Here is an 18,711-nt window from a genome sequence, read left to right on the forward strand (position 1 = left end):
TGTTGAGATTTTTCTCCCTTTTTTCCCGGCTCCGTCACGGCGTCACTGCGTTAATGTGTCGTACAATCAATATTAGCATTGCCTAATCTACACCCTTACGTACACGTCAAATGCTTCATGGCCACAACATCAACCTACGTGCATACTAACTATAATAGGATATACTAAACACATTGACATCGCCATTTTGTAAATAATTAACTCCTTTCGTCAAACTATTTTTTTTTTTTGAACGGAAGGAGAGTACGCTTTCTGAATTGATCGACTTTCATTTTAGTTGTGTCATATTCGTTGCTTCGGGTGGGCGTTTTTGTTCAAAATTGAAATAAATCAAACTATAACAATTATAGTTCCGATCACAATCAACAATTTGGATCAAATTAACACAACCTAAAAAGAGTCGATAATTGATTAACAATTTAACATCATCACTTGGTTAATGTTATAATTAATTAATTAAGCATCAATACTTGTCGAATAGTAAGCTCGGAATCGTCTTTCACTATCCGACACGCTACACGTATGTACATTACGAATTCTTAGCCTTCTCCAATAAATAATTATTCAAGTTCATCATCACATTAATACAATAATAATCCTTATTATCAATTGGGATCATAGTCTTCCTTTAAGAAAGCCGACACATAATTTCCTCCATGCCTCCTTGTCCGGTTCACGTGACTCCATAGATTTAGCTCTCAATTCATTTGCATAATTCCCCTATTAATCACAAATTTAATAATTAAATTTCGCAATCGTCAAATTAAAATAAGATAAATAAAGAAAAATAGTTATATATATACCTCAATTAAATCCTTTTGGAGAAGGCGATCAATTAGGTGAACCAATATGTCTTTGTTGTACTCGGGGTGGCCTTGGATGCCCATCATATGATCGCCGTATTTAAACATCTCGATCGATGTTTTACTGGACCGAGCGATCACTTCTACTTTCGGAGGCAGTTCCAATACCTTTTTAAATCACATTATATTTCACGTTAAAACGATGAGAATTAAATTTTACTCCGTATCTATCTATTTATGTATGTAAATTTCTCGATACAAGAAATGGACGTTTTAATATTTAACATTCCTTTGTAATACTCCGTACTTTTTAGGTACTAACCTCATCGCGATGACATTCAATAATGTCAAGCATAGAAGGAATTTTGAGATTGGACAAGCCTTTGCTAGATGATGGTGAGATTTGAATTGTCCTGAGACCAATGTCCCAACCCGAACTAGCTCGACCCGTCTTCCCACCAAGTGATCGGCCTAGTATCTGATTAAATTATAAACAAAAATAATTATTAATAAATTAATCTGAAAATATGGACAGGTAACATTAAAATTGATTAAAAATATTAGCAAATTGAACTACCTTTCTGACATTTTTTGGACTTCTAGTTGAGTTGTGTTATTTGCCTATTATTTGTCTTTATATGAAAATTTCCATGGCCTAAAACACTCCATACATTTTTAATTAAGATATCCCTCAAAGGGCAGAGCATCTTCAGTAAATCGTTAACACCGGAAATCACGTGCGAATAACTATTACGGTATTACTCTATGAACCCGTATCCAATACTCGACACTCAAACACAGATGTATACTTAGATACTCATTTTAACCAAGAACCTGTAACATATTCATTGGAATAACCCAAATTCGACGTTGTTATCAAGGTGTAGAAATCTCCACCACTCAAATTAGACACATGATAAAAAAGAAGAAACAAAAAAGCAAGACTTAGGTAGATATTAAATCAAAGTAATAAAGTAAGTAGGTCCAATTGTTATGGTTTGCATGATTTCCATGGTAATAGTCTATTTTCGTATTTATATGCAAGAGAGCCACATATATAGCTCAATCATAATGTGTATATCAGGTGCTTGTTTTTGTCATTAAATTAAATTTCACTTTTCAAAAAGTGAAACTGATTGCTGCTTTACACTATTTTTAGAAATTAGGCAACTAACTATTTACAGATGATAAAAGTGTTTAATCATTAATCAATACCTGACTCTAATCGTGGTACCGACTCAGCAGTGGTGGAGCTAGAGGGGCTAGCAGGGGCGCTCGCCCCCGCTGGTGATGGAAATCGCAAAAGTTTTAGTTAGAATTTTCTAAAAAAAAATCGAGTTTCCTTTATACCATTACCCGTCAGCCCCGTTGAAATTTTTCGCCTCCGTTGGATTCAAATCCTTGCCCCGTCAGGGTACGTAAAGTGGAGTATAAGGTTCGTATGGAGGTACCCAAATTGATATTAGTCAAAAGCTTAACCATACAAAGTGAAATCGTCTCCAAAACTCGTGTACCCAAATTGAAAATTTTCTTTTACTCGGTACAAAAGACCGAGTTTAAACCAAAAGACAGAAGCACCCACTGGCCACACTACCTGCCCTTAGCTTTCCAGGTAGCAGGAGAGGTTCATGGTCCTTGTGGGAACATATAGGACCACTACAATTGTGGTCTACGTTTCCATTTACAAAGACATGTAAATCTACGTTTAAAAGTGAAATGATAACGGTGAAAAACCATTCTATTGTCATTCGTTACGTGAGAGCATTATTTAATGGAGTTAGTTTTCTAATGCATGAATAAAAAAAACGCCTTTTCATAAGCTTGTAACATCCTAAAGGAGTTATTAGTCCAAATCCAAACTGAATAAAATATTACGAGATTTAATTCACAATAAAAATGAACTCGCTAACCCATCCTAAACCCGTCGTCCCGCTTATTTACTACCAGTACAGACTCTAAACTGGTCCCGACGTTCAGCTGCTGATTTGCTGATGAGGTAGATTTTATGGGTGAAGTGATGAACTCAAGACAGCAGATTGACAGTGTACCTAGCATGAGTCAGACTTAGTCGTACGTAGGTTCATGACAGATCAGCACACGTGATTGACATGTGCGCTGGCCGGCCGTATACATTTGTGATTGATTCACTGTAACCAAGCAGGCAGATTAACAAACTCTTCCTGTACCTCAAATATACATATGTACTTAAAAGTAAATGTAAACTATTCACGATAACCAAATGATATTATTAACAAAGTTTTCCGATGTTTAGACACAAGTTTTTAGACGCTAGTGTTATCGATAGTAACCCAAACAAACTGATAATTTAGTTATTGAATGACGCATTGATAAGTTTTAAACATAAACTTGTATCTACTAGAACCCCACTAATTGCGTTTTTATGCATTAAAAGGGGGACACGTTACGTTAAATCATGGCGCCTTATACGCAACACGTCCTTCATACCCACATATTGACTTGTTTGTTTTAATAGAGTTCGGATTGGAACACAACATGGAACATGAAAACGGAACAGATGATCCAAACTCGTTTTAACAAGCTTAGTAGAAAATTTTATGCTTATGTTTCAAATATGTCCAGTACATTGTACTCGTATATTTTGTACATTCAGTGGTCGAGTCAGGATTTGACGACATTTCGAGCGATAAATTCTATGTAAAAGGCTAAACTAGAGAAAAAAAAAGATTTCAACTAAAAGCTTCGATTTTTTCATTGTTTAGCGGGGCTAATGCCTCTGCTAGCCGCGTCTAAGGCCGTCTACGACGGCCGAACCTGCTTAGAAGGATAGAAAGTATTTGTCAAAGAAACAAATTAGGCATCAAAACCTCTAATTCATCATATAACCTTAAATGTTGAAAATGGTTACTTGTAAAGTGTCACATATGTATGTATACATGTAAAACCGTCTCATACAGACGATACAGTATTATATATGTAAAACCGTCTCATACGGGTGAAATAAGAAATTGCCAATAAGAAAAGAGGGTTTTAGAATTGACCTGATGACCAAAGCAAATGCCAAGAACTTTTTTCTTCAAAGAATCCAAATTCTTAAGAAGAGCCAATAATTTACAAATCCAAATTTCATTAGAATGAGCATCATTGCAGCTCCCAGTTATAACAAATCCATCAATACTTTCAATTTCTTTTTCATCAGGGAATTCATTTCCTGCTACTCTAAATACACTCCAATTTTCCCCTTCTTCCCTCAACATTCTTACAAAAACCCCAAAATACCCTCCATACTTTTTTTTAACATATTCTGAATCATCTGCACATAGTAATACTGCATACTTTTTCCCTTTCCCATTATACCCTCCTTTCCCTTTTACTTCCTCTAGTAATTGTTCGCTCATTTCCTCTTCTGGGCCGTTTGGAATCATGTTCACCATCTTGGGTTTAGAAGGGTATAATTGGAAAGAAAAAATAAGGAGGGGTATAGTGAGAGGAAACTGGGGAAGGTTTCCCTGTTTCTTTGTGTTTCTCTTGATCAAGTGTTGAATAAAGAAGAAAATAAGAGGGTTTATATAGTGGTTGTTTGTATCCAATGTGGTATTTTAGTATTTGATTCTATTTTACCATAATTATATTTTTGATTGATTAAGAATACTTGTATATACTTTATATATGTCACTATTATTGAATATGACTTATAATACATTGACAAGTGGCAAATCAGTCTCCTCGGTCAGTCTTTTTGGAAAAAAATAAACTAGACTAGGGGCGGGTTTATTTCATATCATGTTTCGACGAGACCAGAATATCTTGTGGGATATTGGATGCATAAATAGTTTCAACCTATTATAAATGGTACATTTTATTCGAAGATTTGATTAACGTATTTTAATTAGCGGAATTAGTAAAGTATTTGGTAATTAAAAGATTAAGATTAATAAATTGTTATTTTATTTGTAAAATGAAGTAAATCTTCTTATTTAGAAATATGTCAACCAATACTCAGCATGTTGTAAAATAGTATATTATTAACCCCAAAGATGTGGTTTACTAAACACTAAAATTGACATATTGATACTAATTGTAACTTGAGCTAGTGATTAAGAGTCACACACTATTTGCTCAAAAAAAAAAAGTGGCACACTCTAACCTAAATAACCAAACTTCACTTTTCTAAAAAAAAATTATAACCAAAGTTCAAACATTGGTATACCGTCAACCCTTAAAATTGGAATATTGATTGGTCAAACATGCTAAAAGTTCTGAGTATGTAAATAAATCTTCTAACATGTCGTTTGCCAAACATCCCTTAGTGCAGGGTTGGTTGATCCACAATGTGAATTCGCAATGCCTAGTCACTACAAAAAAAACGCGGAAAACTAACGGTACATGTGACGGAATTTGAAGTCCGTCAAATATTTTAAAAAACTGACGGACCTGTGATGGAAAATCCGTCAAGAGTCACTTAGTGACGGAAACTCCGTCACAAGACGTCAGATAATACTAGCGCGTAAAAAAATCCAAAGGCGCCATTTCTATCTGACGGAAACGCCGTCAGAAACTGTCCTACTACTGACGGATAATCCGTCAGAGGGAAGCAATACTGACGGTAATTCCGTCAAATAATTTCACTCAATTATTGCCCAGTATAACAATAATTGAGAGAAAAGTCCTGACGGAAATACCGTCAGGATTCCGTTTTTTTGGACACATCTGACGGAATTTCCGTCAGATAAGTCAAATTTCTGTTTGACTTATCTGACGGAAATTCCGTCAGATATGTCCAAAAAAACGGAATCCTGACGGTATTTCCGTCAGGAGTCTTTTAAATACCGCGACACCCATCCTCGTTCTCATCGTCATTATTTTCCCCCAAATCAATTTTTACTCCTCTATTCTCCCCAAATCCGCCGACCACCACCACACCACCACCACTCTCTCGTGCCGCCGACCACCACCACCCCAGGTTTGTCATTTATATCTTGTTTTTCCTTTTCCTTTTCCTTTTCCTTTTACCTTTTCTTGTCTTTATTTATATTATTTGTATAGGTTAACGCCCCGCCGCCGCCACCGCCGCCGCCTCCGTCCACCACTGCCGGTCACCCTTCCTTTTTACTTATTAGTAAAATTAATTAGGTATTTTTAATCTCTTTTTAATTAATTTTTTTGTTTAATTAGTTTAATTATCTTAATTAGTATTAGTTAGTGTTGATGCATGTTGAATTAGGATAGAAGCCATTTTGTTGTAGTTTTTTGTGAATTGTTAAATTTTGTGTAGTAGTTAGTAGTAGTTAGTAGTAGCTTAATTAGCTTAATTAGGAATAGTTAGTAGTAGTTTTGTGAATTGTTAAATTTTGTGTAATGTTAATGTTTTTAAAATGATAATTTGAATTAATGTTAATTAGGTTAGATATTTAAAATGAAAAATTAGTCATGTTACTTAGTTTTTGTTAATTGACATTATTAAGAAAGTAGTCATTGTTGTATGTTTTGTTTTTAATATTATTGAAATTAATGTTCATATTGACTTAGTACCCGTTCAAAAATTACTCATTGTACGTTTCAAGTCACTTTGTAATTTTTGAATAGTCCCCGTTTTGGGACTGTCTTTGTACGTTTCAAGTCACTTAGGTAGTAAACATGTATTTGTGATTTGTTAATGAGGAAAGAGCTCGGTGACAATTCCTTTAATGTTCTCTGAATGCATATGTGGAGTAATTATTTATTCTACATTGTGTATTTGGAGAACTAAGTGGAATTGCTGCCGAATTTTTTCCTCATTAATAAATTACAAGTGTGTGTTTGCTAGTGACTTGAAACGTACATTGATGGGTTTAGGTTGGAGTGATAAGGACCCAATTCAAAAAAAAAAAGACTATTTGTTGACAATAGTTATTTGTTGGTGATAATGTTTATTGAGTATTATTTTTGGTTGTTATTGTGTTTTTATGACATATATACAAACAAATTGAATTGTAGATATATATAAACATGAAAAGATTAGAACGACAATGGATGTATAAAAGATTAGACGAAAAAAAGAAACCGAAGCGTAAATTTGCAAAGGGGGTGAAAGAGTTTATTAACTTCGTGGGACAAAGTAGTATGTATAAGAATTTTGGTGAAATAAGATGTCCGTGTAAGAAATGCAATAACAGAGCTTTTAAAGGGAAAAAAGTAGTTGAAGATCATCTTTGGTCGAATGGTTTTGCCGATAATTACTATGTATGGACGTATCACGGTGAGGAAATGCCTACCGAAGGTAGTTCAAGTAGTATCGTAGTTAGTGAAAATCCTTACCGTGAGCTCGTGGAAAATGCATTACGTGATAATGTTGAACAAATATTGGAGGAGCAACTGAATCCCGACGACATTAGCGATGAAGAAGTGCGTTATGAAACCCCAAATCCCCAAGTTTCTTCGTTCTATAAAATGCTAGAAAAAGCCGAACAACCAGTGTATGAGGGAAGTAATATGAGTTTGTTGCAAGCGGCAGCTAGGTTGGTATCACTCAAATGTGAGAATAACATATCTCTTAGATGCGCGAATGGGTTTGTGTCGTTCGTAGGTGACATTATTCCAAAGAATAATGACATGGCGCGCAATTTTAATGAGATTAAGAATGTGCTTAAGGGACTCCAACTACCCCACCAGAAGATTGATGCATGTCCTACTGGATGCATACTTTCTTGGGAGGAAAATGCTAATCTTGAGGAATGTACAAAGTGTCATGCATCTCGGTATAAAAGTACAAAAAATTCAAGTGGGAGGCAAATTCCTTGTACACCGTTAACTTATTTCCCGATTGTACCAAGGTTACAACGATTATATGCAACCAAGCAGATAGCAGGTGAGATGAGTTGGCATCATAGAAACTCTCGATTAAGAGAAAGGGGGACAATGGCACACCCAAGTGATGGAGAAGCGTGGAAACATTTTGATAGAGAGCATCCAGAATTTGCAAGTGAGCCTCGTAATGTTCGGCTTGATTTGTGTACAGATGGATTTAATCCTTATGGACAATTTGGGAGGAATTACTCATGTTGGCCTGTGATTGTCACTCCATACAACTTACCTCCTTGGTTATGTATGAAGCGACAATTTATGTTCTTATCTCTGCTCGTTCCATGTCCTAAGAACCCTAAGACAAATTTGGATGTGTACCTGCAACCGTTGATTAAAGAGTTGAAAGAACTTTGGGAAACCGGCGTGTACACTTACGATGTTTCTAAGAAACAAAATTTCCAATTAAAGGCTGCATTAATGTGGACTATCAATGATTTCCCGGCATATGGCATGCTTTTCGGTTGGTCCACAAGTGGGTACCGTGCTTGTCCTTATTGTCAAGAAAAAGAACATAGATCTTTTTGGCTTAAAAATAGCAAAAAGATTTGTTGGTTCGATTGTCACCGTGAGTTTTTAAGACCTGATCATCCTTTCCGCAACAATTGTAAGCATTTTCTAAAGAACAGAAAAACTGAGAATCGCATAGCCGCGTCAAAATTAACAGGTGATGAAGTGTGGGATTCCGTTAAGGATTTGCCAAAAATAGTTGATGCTTCTGATCAAGAATTGAAAAGATTGAAAGACAAGAAAGAAGGTTGGTGGAAACAAAGCATACTTTGGGAACTTCCTTACTGGAAAACGTTGTTAATTCGACACAACCTGGACGTTATGCACATTGAGAAAAACTTCTTCGAACAACTTATCAACACGATGATGGATGTACCAGGTAAAACTAAATTTGGCCCTAAGGAAAAACTAGACTTTAATGAACTTTGTTATAAACGGCCAATATCATCTAGGTTTGTTTTAGAAATTGCGGAGAAAAAGGCTCTATGTGAATGGGTTGCTAAATTGAAATTCCCGGATGGTTATGCTTCAGATCTGAGTCGGTGTGTTGACCATAAAAATAAGGTGTTGCATTCCATGAAAAGTCATGACTGTCATGTCTTTATGGAACGGCTACTCCATGTTGCCTTGAGAGAGTTGCTCCCAACTAATTCTTGGAATGCAATAACTGAGATCAACCAATTTTTTAGAGACCTGTGTACTTCTACGATTAGAGTTGATTCTATGGAACGTCTAGAGAATCACATTCCGGATATAATATGCAAGTTAGAGAAGATATTTCCCCCATATTTCTTCAATTCCATGGAGCATTTGCCAATTCACTTACCTTATGAAGCGAAGGTTGGAGGACCTGTTCAATATCGATGGATGTATCTGTTCCGGGCGTGATTCCAGAGCAAGTATAGTTACCACCCGTGGCTTGTTGAATGATGTCTTGAGTTGGATTCTCCTTTGGTCTTAATCGTTCCTCTCGGTCTCTCCTGCAACAATGAACGAACTGAGGGCTTGGCTTTGTGCCAAGCGTACTCACTCCGACGCTCAAGTCAGTAAACTTAAAGGATAAGTTGTTGCTTGGCTGAATGTATAATGTAGAGAGATAAGGAAGATATTACCAGATGAATAGTGTATTTAGGTTTTGTTGTGTATTAGTTGGGATCCTTTCCTCAATGAAGGTTGAGGAGTATTTATAGGCTTTCACCTTTTGTCACGTAGTGGCCAAGTGGCCAAGTGGCTAGCAGGTGGAAAGACTGATCTACCCCTCGGCCGAGGTTTCTATGGCAGGCCGGCGGGCCCTGTTGACTCACCGCCGAGGGGTCTTGGATATGAGTACGCGGGTATGTGCCCCGGCTGGCAAGTTGTCATGCCGAGACCCAGGCTGACCGGCCGATGGGCTGCATCGGCTAGGCTATCTAAGTCGTTGACTTGCTGTGGATATCTTTGACCTTGCTCAATATGTTGACTTGGTCAGCGGTGCAGAATATGCCCCATCAGTATCCATTTGAGAGATTTCTTAATCATATAAAAAGAAAGATTGGCAACAAAGCTCGGGTGGAGGGTTCCATATGCAATTCTTTTTTGTTAGAGGAAATTGCAAATTTCTGTTCCCTATATTTTGAAAGTCACATTGACACAAAAGCGAAAGATTTAGATGTTGGTGTGAATTCCGATGATGACATAGATTCAATGAAATTACCCGAGTTATTCAATGCTTTGACATGGGTACTACAACGGGAAATGTATTCGAGAGGCACTTGAGTCAGAAAGAGTATGAAGATTCTCATTTTTATGTGCTACGGAATTGTGGGAAATTGTTAGAGCCTTATGAAAAGAAAGTTATTATTTCGTCATTACTCAATACATTTTTAATTATCAAATAAGATCAAAATTATAGGTAATATATAATTAAAACATTTTCCCCCTATATATAGGGAATTTGAGACACATATCAAACTCACATTTCCTGATGTCATGTCCTCTGATGATGTTTGGAGCAAACATGACAAAAGTTATCCGAAATGGTTCCGAAATGAAGTAAGTAATACGTTTCATACTATCATATACCAATTCATTTATTTTGTTTGTCCATAGCATTAGTTATGGAGATTATTAATATATATAACACATTAATTAACATATTGTTTTATTGATAGTCTTATAGATTAAAGGACCCTTTAATAGTAGCTCTAGCATTAGGTCCTAGTAGCAAGGTGAAGACATGGAGACGATATTCTATCAATGGCTATAAATTTCGAGCTTATAAGGAGGGAGTTGATCTTTCGAAAGCTACTTCAAGTAATGGGGTTTGTGTGAATTCTACAGAAGGTTTGGACTACTATGGAACCCTAAATGAAGTAATTGAACTTGGTTATTATACCGAGAAAAGGGTTTATAGAGTGATATTGTTTAAATGTGATTGGTTTGATAATTCTCAACTAGGACTTAATATCCATAAGGCATACGGACTTGTAGATGTAAATGAGAAAAAGAAGTTTCGTGGACATAACCCATTCGTGGCAGCTTTTCAAGTCGATCAAGTTTGTTATGCTCCTTATCCAACCACTAAGAAAGGTAATCAGCAATGGTCCGCGGTTTTTAAAATCAAGGCAAGATCACATGTTGATGCTCCCGTTGACGAAATTGTCTTCAGAAGAGGATGTGGTTGTCAATGATCACGCATCTTCACCAATTTTGGTGGAAGAGTCAGAAACTGAAGATGAATATGAAGTGGTTGTGGAAATGGGTGAAAGGGAATATGACGGGGATGTCGGAGAAGAAGAGGATAATGAAATTGAAGTTGAAGAAAATAGAATAGAGGAAAATGGGGAAGAAGATGAAGAAGTCGGAATGCTTTTTACAGATGATGATGAACCTCTTTTGATTCATAGTGATAGTGATAGTGATGAGTGATGGGAGTTGTTGTAATTCTACTATATTAATGTATGAATTTTAATGAAATCATTTTTATGTATGAATTTTAATCATTGAATCAAATTGAAGCATTTTAATCATGACACTTCATTTTTGTTTTCATTTTTGTTGGACTACCAATTTGCGGTGTTAATTATTTATATATTATATTGTTCATGACACTCCAATTTGTACTAACGATTTTTATTCAACTGACAATTTCTGTTGTTTATGATTAGTATATGGCAGGTTTCATTCGAAAGATAATAGGGAGCGGTAGTGGGGGAAGTCGCCGTAACCAGGAGAACGATGTGATTGATAATGATGATGACGATGTTCAGACATTTAATCCGGAAACGGATAATATGCAGATAATTCTATCACAAAACAAACCAGATGGTAAATGGTAAGTGTTCTAAAACTTATTTTTAGCTTTATGAAATATATATCATTCAAATCATTTTATTTAAATTTTCAATATATGTTTGTTTTAATTTTCAGGTGGAATGACAAGTGCATAAAAAAATATGTCAGTTGGTCGTTCACAAATAACATTACAGATGAAGAGTACTTCACCAAATGGAGTGAGGCGAGCCAAGCGCAGCGTTTGAAGATGTGGAATTGGTTTAGGGTAATTTAAAAGTTACCTATTATTTACTTTACGTTAATAATTTTTATTTTATTTTTATTAATTAAAGTCATCTTCTATTACTAATTAAATACTTGTTTTTGAAATAGAAACATGTGAAGTCCGTCGATAAAGAGTATAACCCTTATCCCGATTGGCAAAAGGAGGTCACGAGGAAGATTACCAAGCTTATTAATGGACTCAAGTATCTAAAGAACAAACCCGAGTGGGTACCGCTCTCTTGGTGGGTGAATCTGAAGGAAAGAGAAGAAAAAGACCCTGAATTTGCCAAAAGTTCTAAGACAAATAAGGCAAATAGATTGTTGGGTGCTAAGGACGGGAAAGCACTAGGCACTCATACTCTAGGCCGTAAGAGTTGCTCCGATGCTTTCAAGGAATTGGTAAGTATTATACTCCCTCCAAATTTATTATTTTTCACAAATTGGTTACAAGTATTATTGATTGCCGAATATAATCAATTTACGTTTTTATGCTACTTTCAGGGTGAGTCGGCCACACCATACAAGTTGTTTACAAAGACCAAGAAAAACAAGAAGGGGGAGTGGGTTAATCCTCGAGCCGCTAAGACCGACGTAAGTTAATATTTATTTTATATCTCTAATTCATAATGTTAATAGTTATTATATTTTTCTATAACATCATTTTTTCCTTATTTGTTTTTCTTTTAGGCCATTTTTCAAGAAGAGATGAGTTAACCAACGCCCCCCGGAGAGGCTCCAGACGAGTACCGTTCGTTCTACAAAGCGGTCGATGGTTTTGACAATCGTGGAAGATTTTTCGGGAACGGTGATGTAGCGGTCGAACAATGGTTTGAACGTACGTGTAACAAAGGTACTTGTCGATCATTCTCTTACACTCCTACCCAGTATACTCAATTTGCCACCCAACTAAACAATGAACGAACCGCACGACAAAGTCTTGAGGAAACAATTTGTCTCCAAGCTCAGGAAATGGCAGAAATAAAACAAGCAATGGCTCAGATGCGCGCATCTCAAGTGACTCAACCCCCTCCCTCGTGCTCCGGTTTCCCCGGCCCTTTTCGTCGAGAAGACAATGAGGATGGCGGGCATGGCTTTGGTAATGACTTTATTGAGCCTCTAGGTAATTATTAATACCGTCGTCTATGTTATTATGTTGGTAGTTTAGTTAAGGCTACCTTAGGACACTTATGACGTAGGATTTTAGTAGTTTAGTTGGTATGTATAAGACACTATTTTATGAGACATGTAAAAATTTGACCTTTAGCTTTTATGTAATAATTTCGGTCTTCCAATCGTGTTTGGTTTTCTTTCGTTGCTTTCGTTGTCTACTCTTGATTCCCGCTCATGCGGTCGACATGATAATGGATTCCCGCTTGGCGGTTGACGGTCGTATTTGGTTTTTGCAGGTTTGGTGCGTAAAAACAATGCAAAATCCGCATTGTGGCTAGGCAGCAAGCTGCTGTTTTCAGCTACTGCTCAAATAACTTCTGACGGAAATACCGTCACATAAGTCAACATTTTGTTGACTAATACTGACGGAATAACCGTCAGAAGTAGGCTATTCCTGACGGATATTCCGTCACAAAAGTCAACAAATTGTTTGATTTTTGTGACGGATTTTCCGTCAGAAATAGCCTACTTCTGACGGTTATTCCGTCAGTACTAGTCAACATTTCGTTGACTTACCTAGTCACCCTAAAAGTGAGCTTGTGACGGAATAACCGTCAGTTGTTGGAATTCCTGACGGAAATACCGTCAGATGTTGTTTTCTGAGACCATTTGTAGTGACGCTTTAATCCTGACGGAATAACCGTCAGGAGTGGTCATTCCTGACGGAAAACAGGGCTTAGTGACGGGTTTTTTCCGTCAGTTTTCCGCCTTTATTTTGTAGTGAGTAACTTTAATAATTACTACTAGTGTAGATCCCATGCAAATGCGTCGTATTTTACATAATAATTACAACGACTTTAAATATTATAGTTTGGTAACATTCTTAAGCGATATAAGAGAGAATATTTGATAATTTTCGCACAAGATAAGATTGACGTTTTAACTGAACCTAATTATATAAATTACTTCACTATTAAAAATAATATTATTATACGATTAGATTAACCAAAAGAATAACCTCAAGTAATGACTTAATTACACAATAAAATTAGAAAATTTGCAAAAGGAGACAGTCAAGTTGTAGTACATTTGTATCAAAAGACGGAAAAAAAAAAGAATTATGAAAAAAAGAATTGTGCATAATATTTTGTCTTATATTTCTTAGCCGAACTTCTTATCATAAAATGTCACTAAATTTGTATCGTAAAATTCTTTAAAAAAAAAAAAGAATTTTTGTATCATAAAAAGACCGGAGATCAATTTGTTGGGAATGTAATATATTGAATCTTGTAAATATTTACATGTAAAAAATTATGTGCATTTATAACTTATCATACCTATAGTATATGCTATAAATACTTAGCCCAATCTTATATATATATATATATATATATATATATATATATATATATAAAACTGGGTTAAAACGTTGTGGATGCGACATGTGTCAACCCAGCATTAAATACGAGTATTAATTACAGCTGAACATTAAATATAAACTTAATAAATGCAGCATAAATCTCAGTAAATATTAATTATAATTTAATAAATTATATTATAAAATTATATTAAATAATTAGGTTGATTTGATTCTAAATTTATTAAAAAAAATGTTTTGATAAAAATTCTAAATTGTAAATAAAAACGTTCATTGCGAAAAATGCTTTCAATCAAGTATACTTTTCATTATAGTTATTAACATATTTTGATGTGTAGAGATGATTAAAGTGAGCTTCTTACAATGTTTTACATTCACGTAAAAAAGTATTTCGAGAAACTTATAACACTTAGACCATTAATTTTATTAAGAAAAATATATTTTGAAGAGTCATTGTATATATTAAAAACAAAACTTAAAAAAAAAACACTACTAAGATATAAGTTTTTACATTGTGGGAACGAAAAAGTTATATTGCGATAAAATGAATACATATGAGATTTTGAGAGGTTTAAATACTGTGATAACGAGGATGTATGTACACAATGATCACGAATGAGTTTGAATAATTAAAAGAAAAGTAATGATTATTAAGTAATATAATATTATATAGGGTTTTTCTACGTGGTACCCCGTGTTGCTTCGCATTCTACCTGATACCCCTATATTTTTGAAAATACAAGTGGTATCCCTAAATGTAGTAAATTGTTCTAAAAATACCCAATCTACTAAAAATCACGTTTTAATATGTTAGATTTTGTAAAGAAAATATGTTTACAATTGAGTAGACGATGTTTATGATAATGACATGACAAATTATTGCCAAAAAAAAAACAATAAAAAATGTATAAATTAAACAACATATAGAAAAACCTTATTATATAAACAACATGAATAAGTAGAATACACATTACATTTTCCTTTAATATCTTTAGTTAAATATGTATACGTCAAAAACAAAACATTAGTTATGACTAACTAGATATTACTTTTATTTAAATATTTTATATGTTATCTTATAAAATTGACATTTGAGAAAATTCAACCTATTTTATTTACGGTAAACTCCTAAACATTGTTATATATAGTTGTTAAAAAAAAAACAATAGGTGCAAATTTCTGATAGATATGTTTGACACATAGCACATGTTAGACATAACCAAAACATTTGAATAAGTTTAGTTTGGGCCATATATGTTTGATACATAAATACCAAACGTTATACATACAAAATTAAAAATTGCATAAAATTGTATTCACATTATTTCGAATAAATCTTTTAACTGAATTGGAACATAACGTACCGTGAAATGATATAATTTGATACCTTAATGTTGATTGTTGCATTATTAATTTTTTTTTTAATTAATGTGATATTTGATCAGTTACAATTTTTTTTTTTTGTAAAACGTTGACCATACGTAATTATTACTTAGTGTTAGTTTTAATTAAAATTATATGTAATTTATTTTAAAACACTGAACTTAAACCTAAAAAAAATAAAATTTGAGAAAAAAATTAATTTATTATTATTTATAGGTAAACATATTAAAGGTTATATATGAATTATATTATTTCTCTTCAATTATAATAATAAAATTTTAAAACAGGCCGCGCGAAGCGCGGGATACTACCTAGTTTAGGAAATATTTTTTAGGCAGGAAAATTTGGAGTTTCACCTATTCATTTAGTAGATAAGGAATGATATTAAATGTGAAATTGAAAAAGTTGTTTAGTTGCATGTATAAATTGGAGTTTTATCATGTAGACTATTCCGAGATCTTTTAGCCCTGTTTTCAAAACCACCACTACTCGCCTTGGCTTCTCCCTTGTCATGACACATGGTTAATCCCTCTGCGTCAATTCGACATCGACAATGCGTTTCTTCAGGGTACACTCACTTATAATGTTTTTATGATACAACCCCCAAGTTTTCATAATTTTGAACAACCGTCTCATGTATTTAAATTGAACAAAGCTATTTACGGACTTAAACAAGACCCTTGTGCTTGGTACACCGAAATCCGTAATTATCTTTTACAATATGGTTTGGATAATTTTATAACCGACTAATCACCATATATAATTCTAATAATATCCGAATTTATAATCTTGTTTATGATACAATCCTAGATGACGTTAATGATGAAATAAGCTTGGATTTAAGTGCTAGTCAAGATTCGAACCAGGTTAGAAATGAACAAGAAGTTGAGTCGATAATAATGGCAATGTTTGGGCAGAAAAATAACTGTGGGGTTGGAGTACTAATCGTATTAGGACGTAGCAATTAATATTTCAGTAATTAATATAATTAGCTAGTATGTTAAGACAATTCATATTGTCAGTAGGAATAAAAAGCGATCTTTGATCGTTCGTAGGATTTACAATTCATATTGTCAGTAGGAATAAAAAGCGATCTTTGATCGTTCGTAGGATTTAAGGAAGTCGTGCGTTAGGCTGGAATTAGGAGTCTCGAACTAATTGCTCTTTTATTTCAATTAGGAGTAGTTTGTTTTAACTATAAATAGGACTTCTGTCTTAGCTAATTTGGCATTCAAGTTATAAATAAAATCTCAGAAAAACGATCAAGTTTTGATCACAAATCCCGTTTAAATATCGATCGGCGTCGTTATTTAAGCATTCATCGACTCGAATTTAGGCGAATTCTAGTCAAATATCCCTCGAGAAACTAACCTATCACCTTCGTGAATCAAGGCGGGTTCGATTCTCACCACAAGCAACGTTTGTTGCGCTTAATCGCTTCCGTACTCAGATCAGTTTATGTTGATGATATTAGTAAAGTGAAGGAGGAGCTAGGATTCACCCACTCCACCTAGAGTAGCCATGTTTGATGATGGTTCAGTGCAATACCTGCTTGTGATTGCTTATTGGGATTTTGTATAAGAAAAAAATAAAAAATAAATAAAAAAAAGGAGAGAAATTGGATGTATATCAGTTGGAATGCAAAGTGAAGGAGGAGTTGTAAATTTTAAAAAAAAAAAGGTCCCACCGCTAAGGTTACCTGCTGCATCAGGTAAAAAAGCAAAAAAAGAGGGGGAATTCTCTTACAAGAGAAGAGGTGCATTAGTTGGTAATATTCATAGTTAATTAATAGGTCAGAGTATTTTGATAAAGGACCCTTATAGTTTAGAGTATTTCCCCAAAATAATATTTAAATATTAAAAAGTGATTACTTTTTACTATAAATAAAAAGATATGGGATAGATCTGAATCTAATCCAGATTTTGTGGATCAGGATATAGAATTTAAAATCTAATAGATATGGACCAGATTTGGATCCACTACAAAAAATAAAGATATGGATCTGAGAATTTCAGATTTAGTGGACCAGATTTAAATCCTATACAATCTTATTCAGATATTATCTATTGCCATCACTAATTCACTACTCACAACGAACTACTACATAAGTTAGTTATGTCATTGCATCCTTTTAAGTTTTAAATGACCTTCGATCATCAACGTTGATCATCTACAAGTTCTAAATGTGCCTAAAAGAAAAATGATAAAGCCATAGTGAAACTCAATTATACGAAGAGGAAGGGATAACAATATAATGCATCCCCACTACTATTTTTTCTTTCCATTTTTTCTAACGTAATTGGTTAGATACGTAGATGTGCTCTAAATTGCATGCACTACTATTAAGTTACGTTTAATTTTAAGCTTACCTTTTCTAAAAGAATTAAAAGTTGGCCAAATCCATTATTTTTCGGTTATACAAAGTGCATGACATTCAGGACGTGGATATTACATCCACGCATTGATTGTTGTTTCGGACTTAAGAAAAAGTAGTGAACGACCAACTTATTTCTCCATTTTCTTTAAATTGGGATGTTGATTGTCGATAACAGTGTATTCTTTTTATTTTTTTAATCACTAGGTTAAGACTTTTTTAATAGTATGTGTTCTTATGTTGTGAGGGCTTTTCAAAGAAGTAAATGGCTTGTAAAAAAGTTTGCCCTTCAAAAAGTAATCAAGTGGGTTTGGTTTGACTATAGTAGTTATTGGTTTTTTCATTCCCGCTAATAAGATTAAAACACTGACCTATCATTAAGGAATGAAAAAAGCAACCACTACCGCTAAACCAAACCCACTCGATTACGTTTTTTTTTAGCAAAGCTCACTTGATTACTTTGTTAACTTTATTACTCTAATAAGTATGAAATGGGCAATGCAAAGAGTTGAAGGGACCAGTTAATTTGATTTGTTGTGGTAAAGTTAAAATTGATGTTATGAGTTATGACTTATGATGAATGTATGTGGACATAAAACTAATGCAAGGTACAAATAATGTATGCAGTGAGATTTTATGTCTATTTTCACTCGAAGGTCTCTCAAAACTAATTTCATTTGAGCCAAGAAAATAAATGTGTGCGTAGACAACTCATAGGTCCTAACTTTGACTTCTTTTATTGGCAAGTGTCGTGATTACTGACTACTAGTAAGTAGTACCCCTATTCATTTGACTTC

The 18,711-nt window shown here is 34.2% G+C and overlaps 1 protein-coding gene across 1 annotated transcript; it reads right to left on the reverse strand.

Moving 5' to 3' along the window:
- Positions 1-432: 432 nt before the first annotated feature.
- Positions 433-4,422, reverse strand: LOC141611369 (gamma-glutamyl peptidase 5-like). Its single transcript, XM_074429893.1, has 4 exons — positions 3,824-4,422; positions 1,126-1,281; positions 804-971; positions 433-720 (listed from the first exon to the last, which is right to left on the reverse strand). Exons 1-4 carry the CDS (start codon positions 4,214-4,216, stop codon positions 616-618), a joined length of 822 nt encoding a protein of 273 aa, XP_074285994.1. The 5' UTR covers positions 4,217-4,422; the 3' UTR covers positions 433-615.
- Positions 4,423-18,711: the final 14,289 nt, after the last annotated feature.

The sequence above is a fragment of the Silene latifolia genome, chromosome 11, assembly GCF_048544455.1.
Source record: "Silene latifolia isolate original U9 population chromosome 11, ASM4854445v1, whole genome shotgun sequence".
In the NCBI taxonomy this organism is placed as follows: domain Eukaryota; kingdom Viridiplantae; phylum Streptophyta; class Magnoliopsida; order Caryophyllales; family Caryophyllaceae; genus Silene; species Silene latifolia.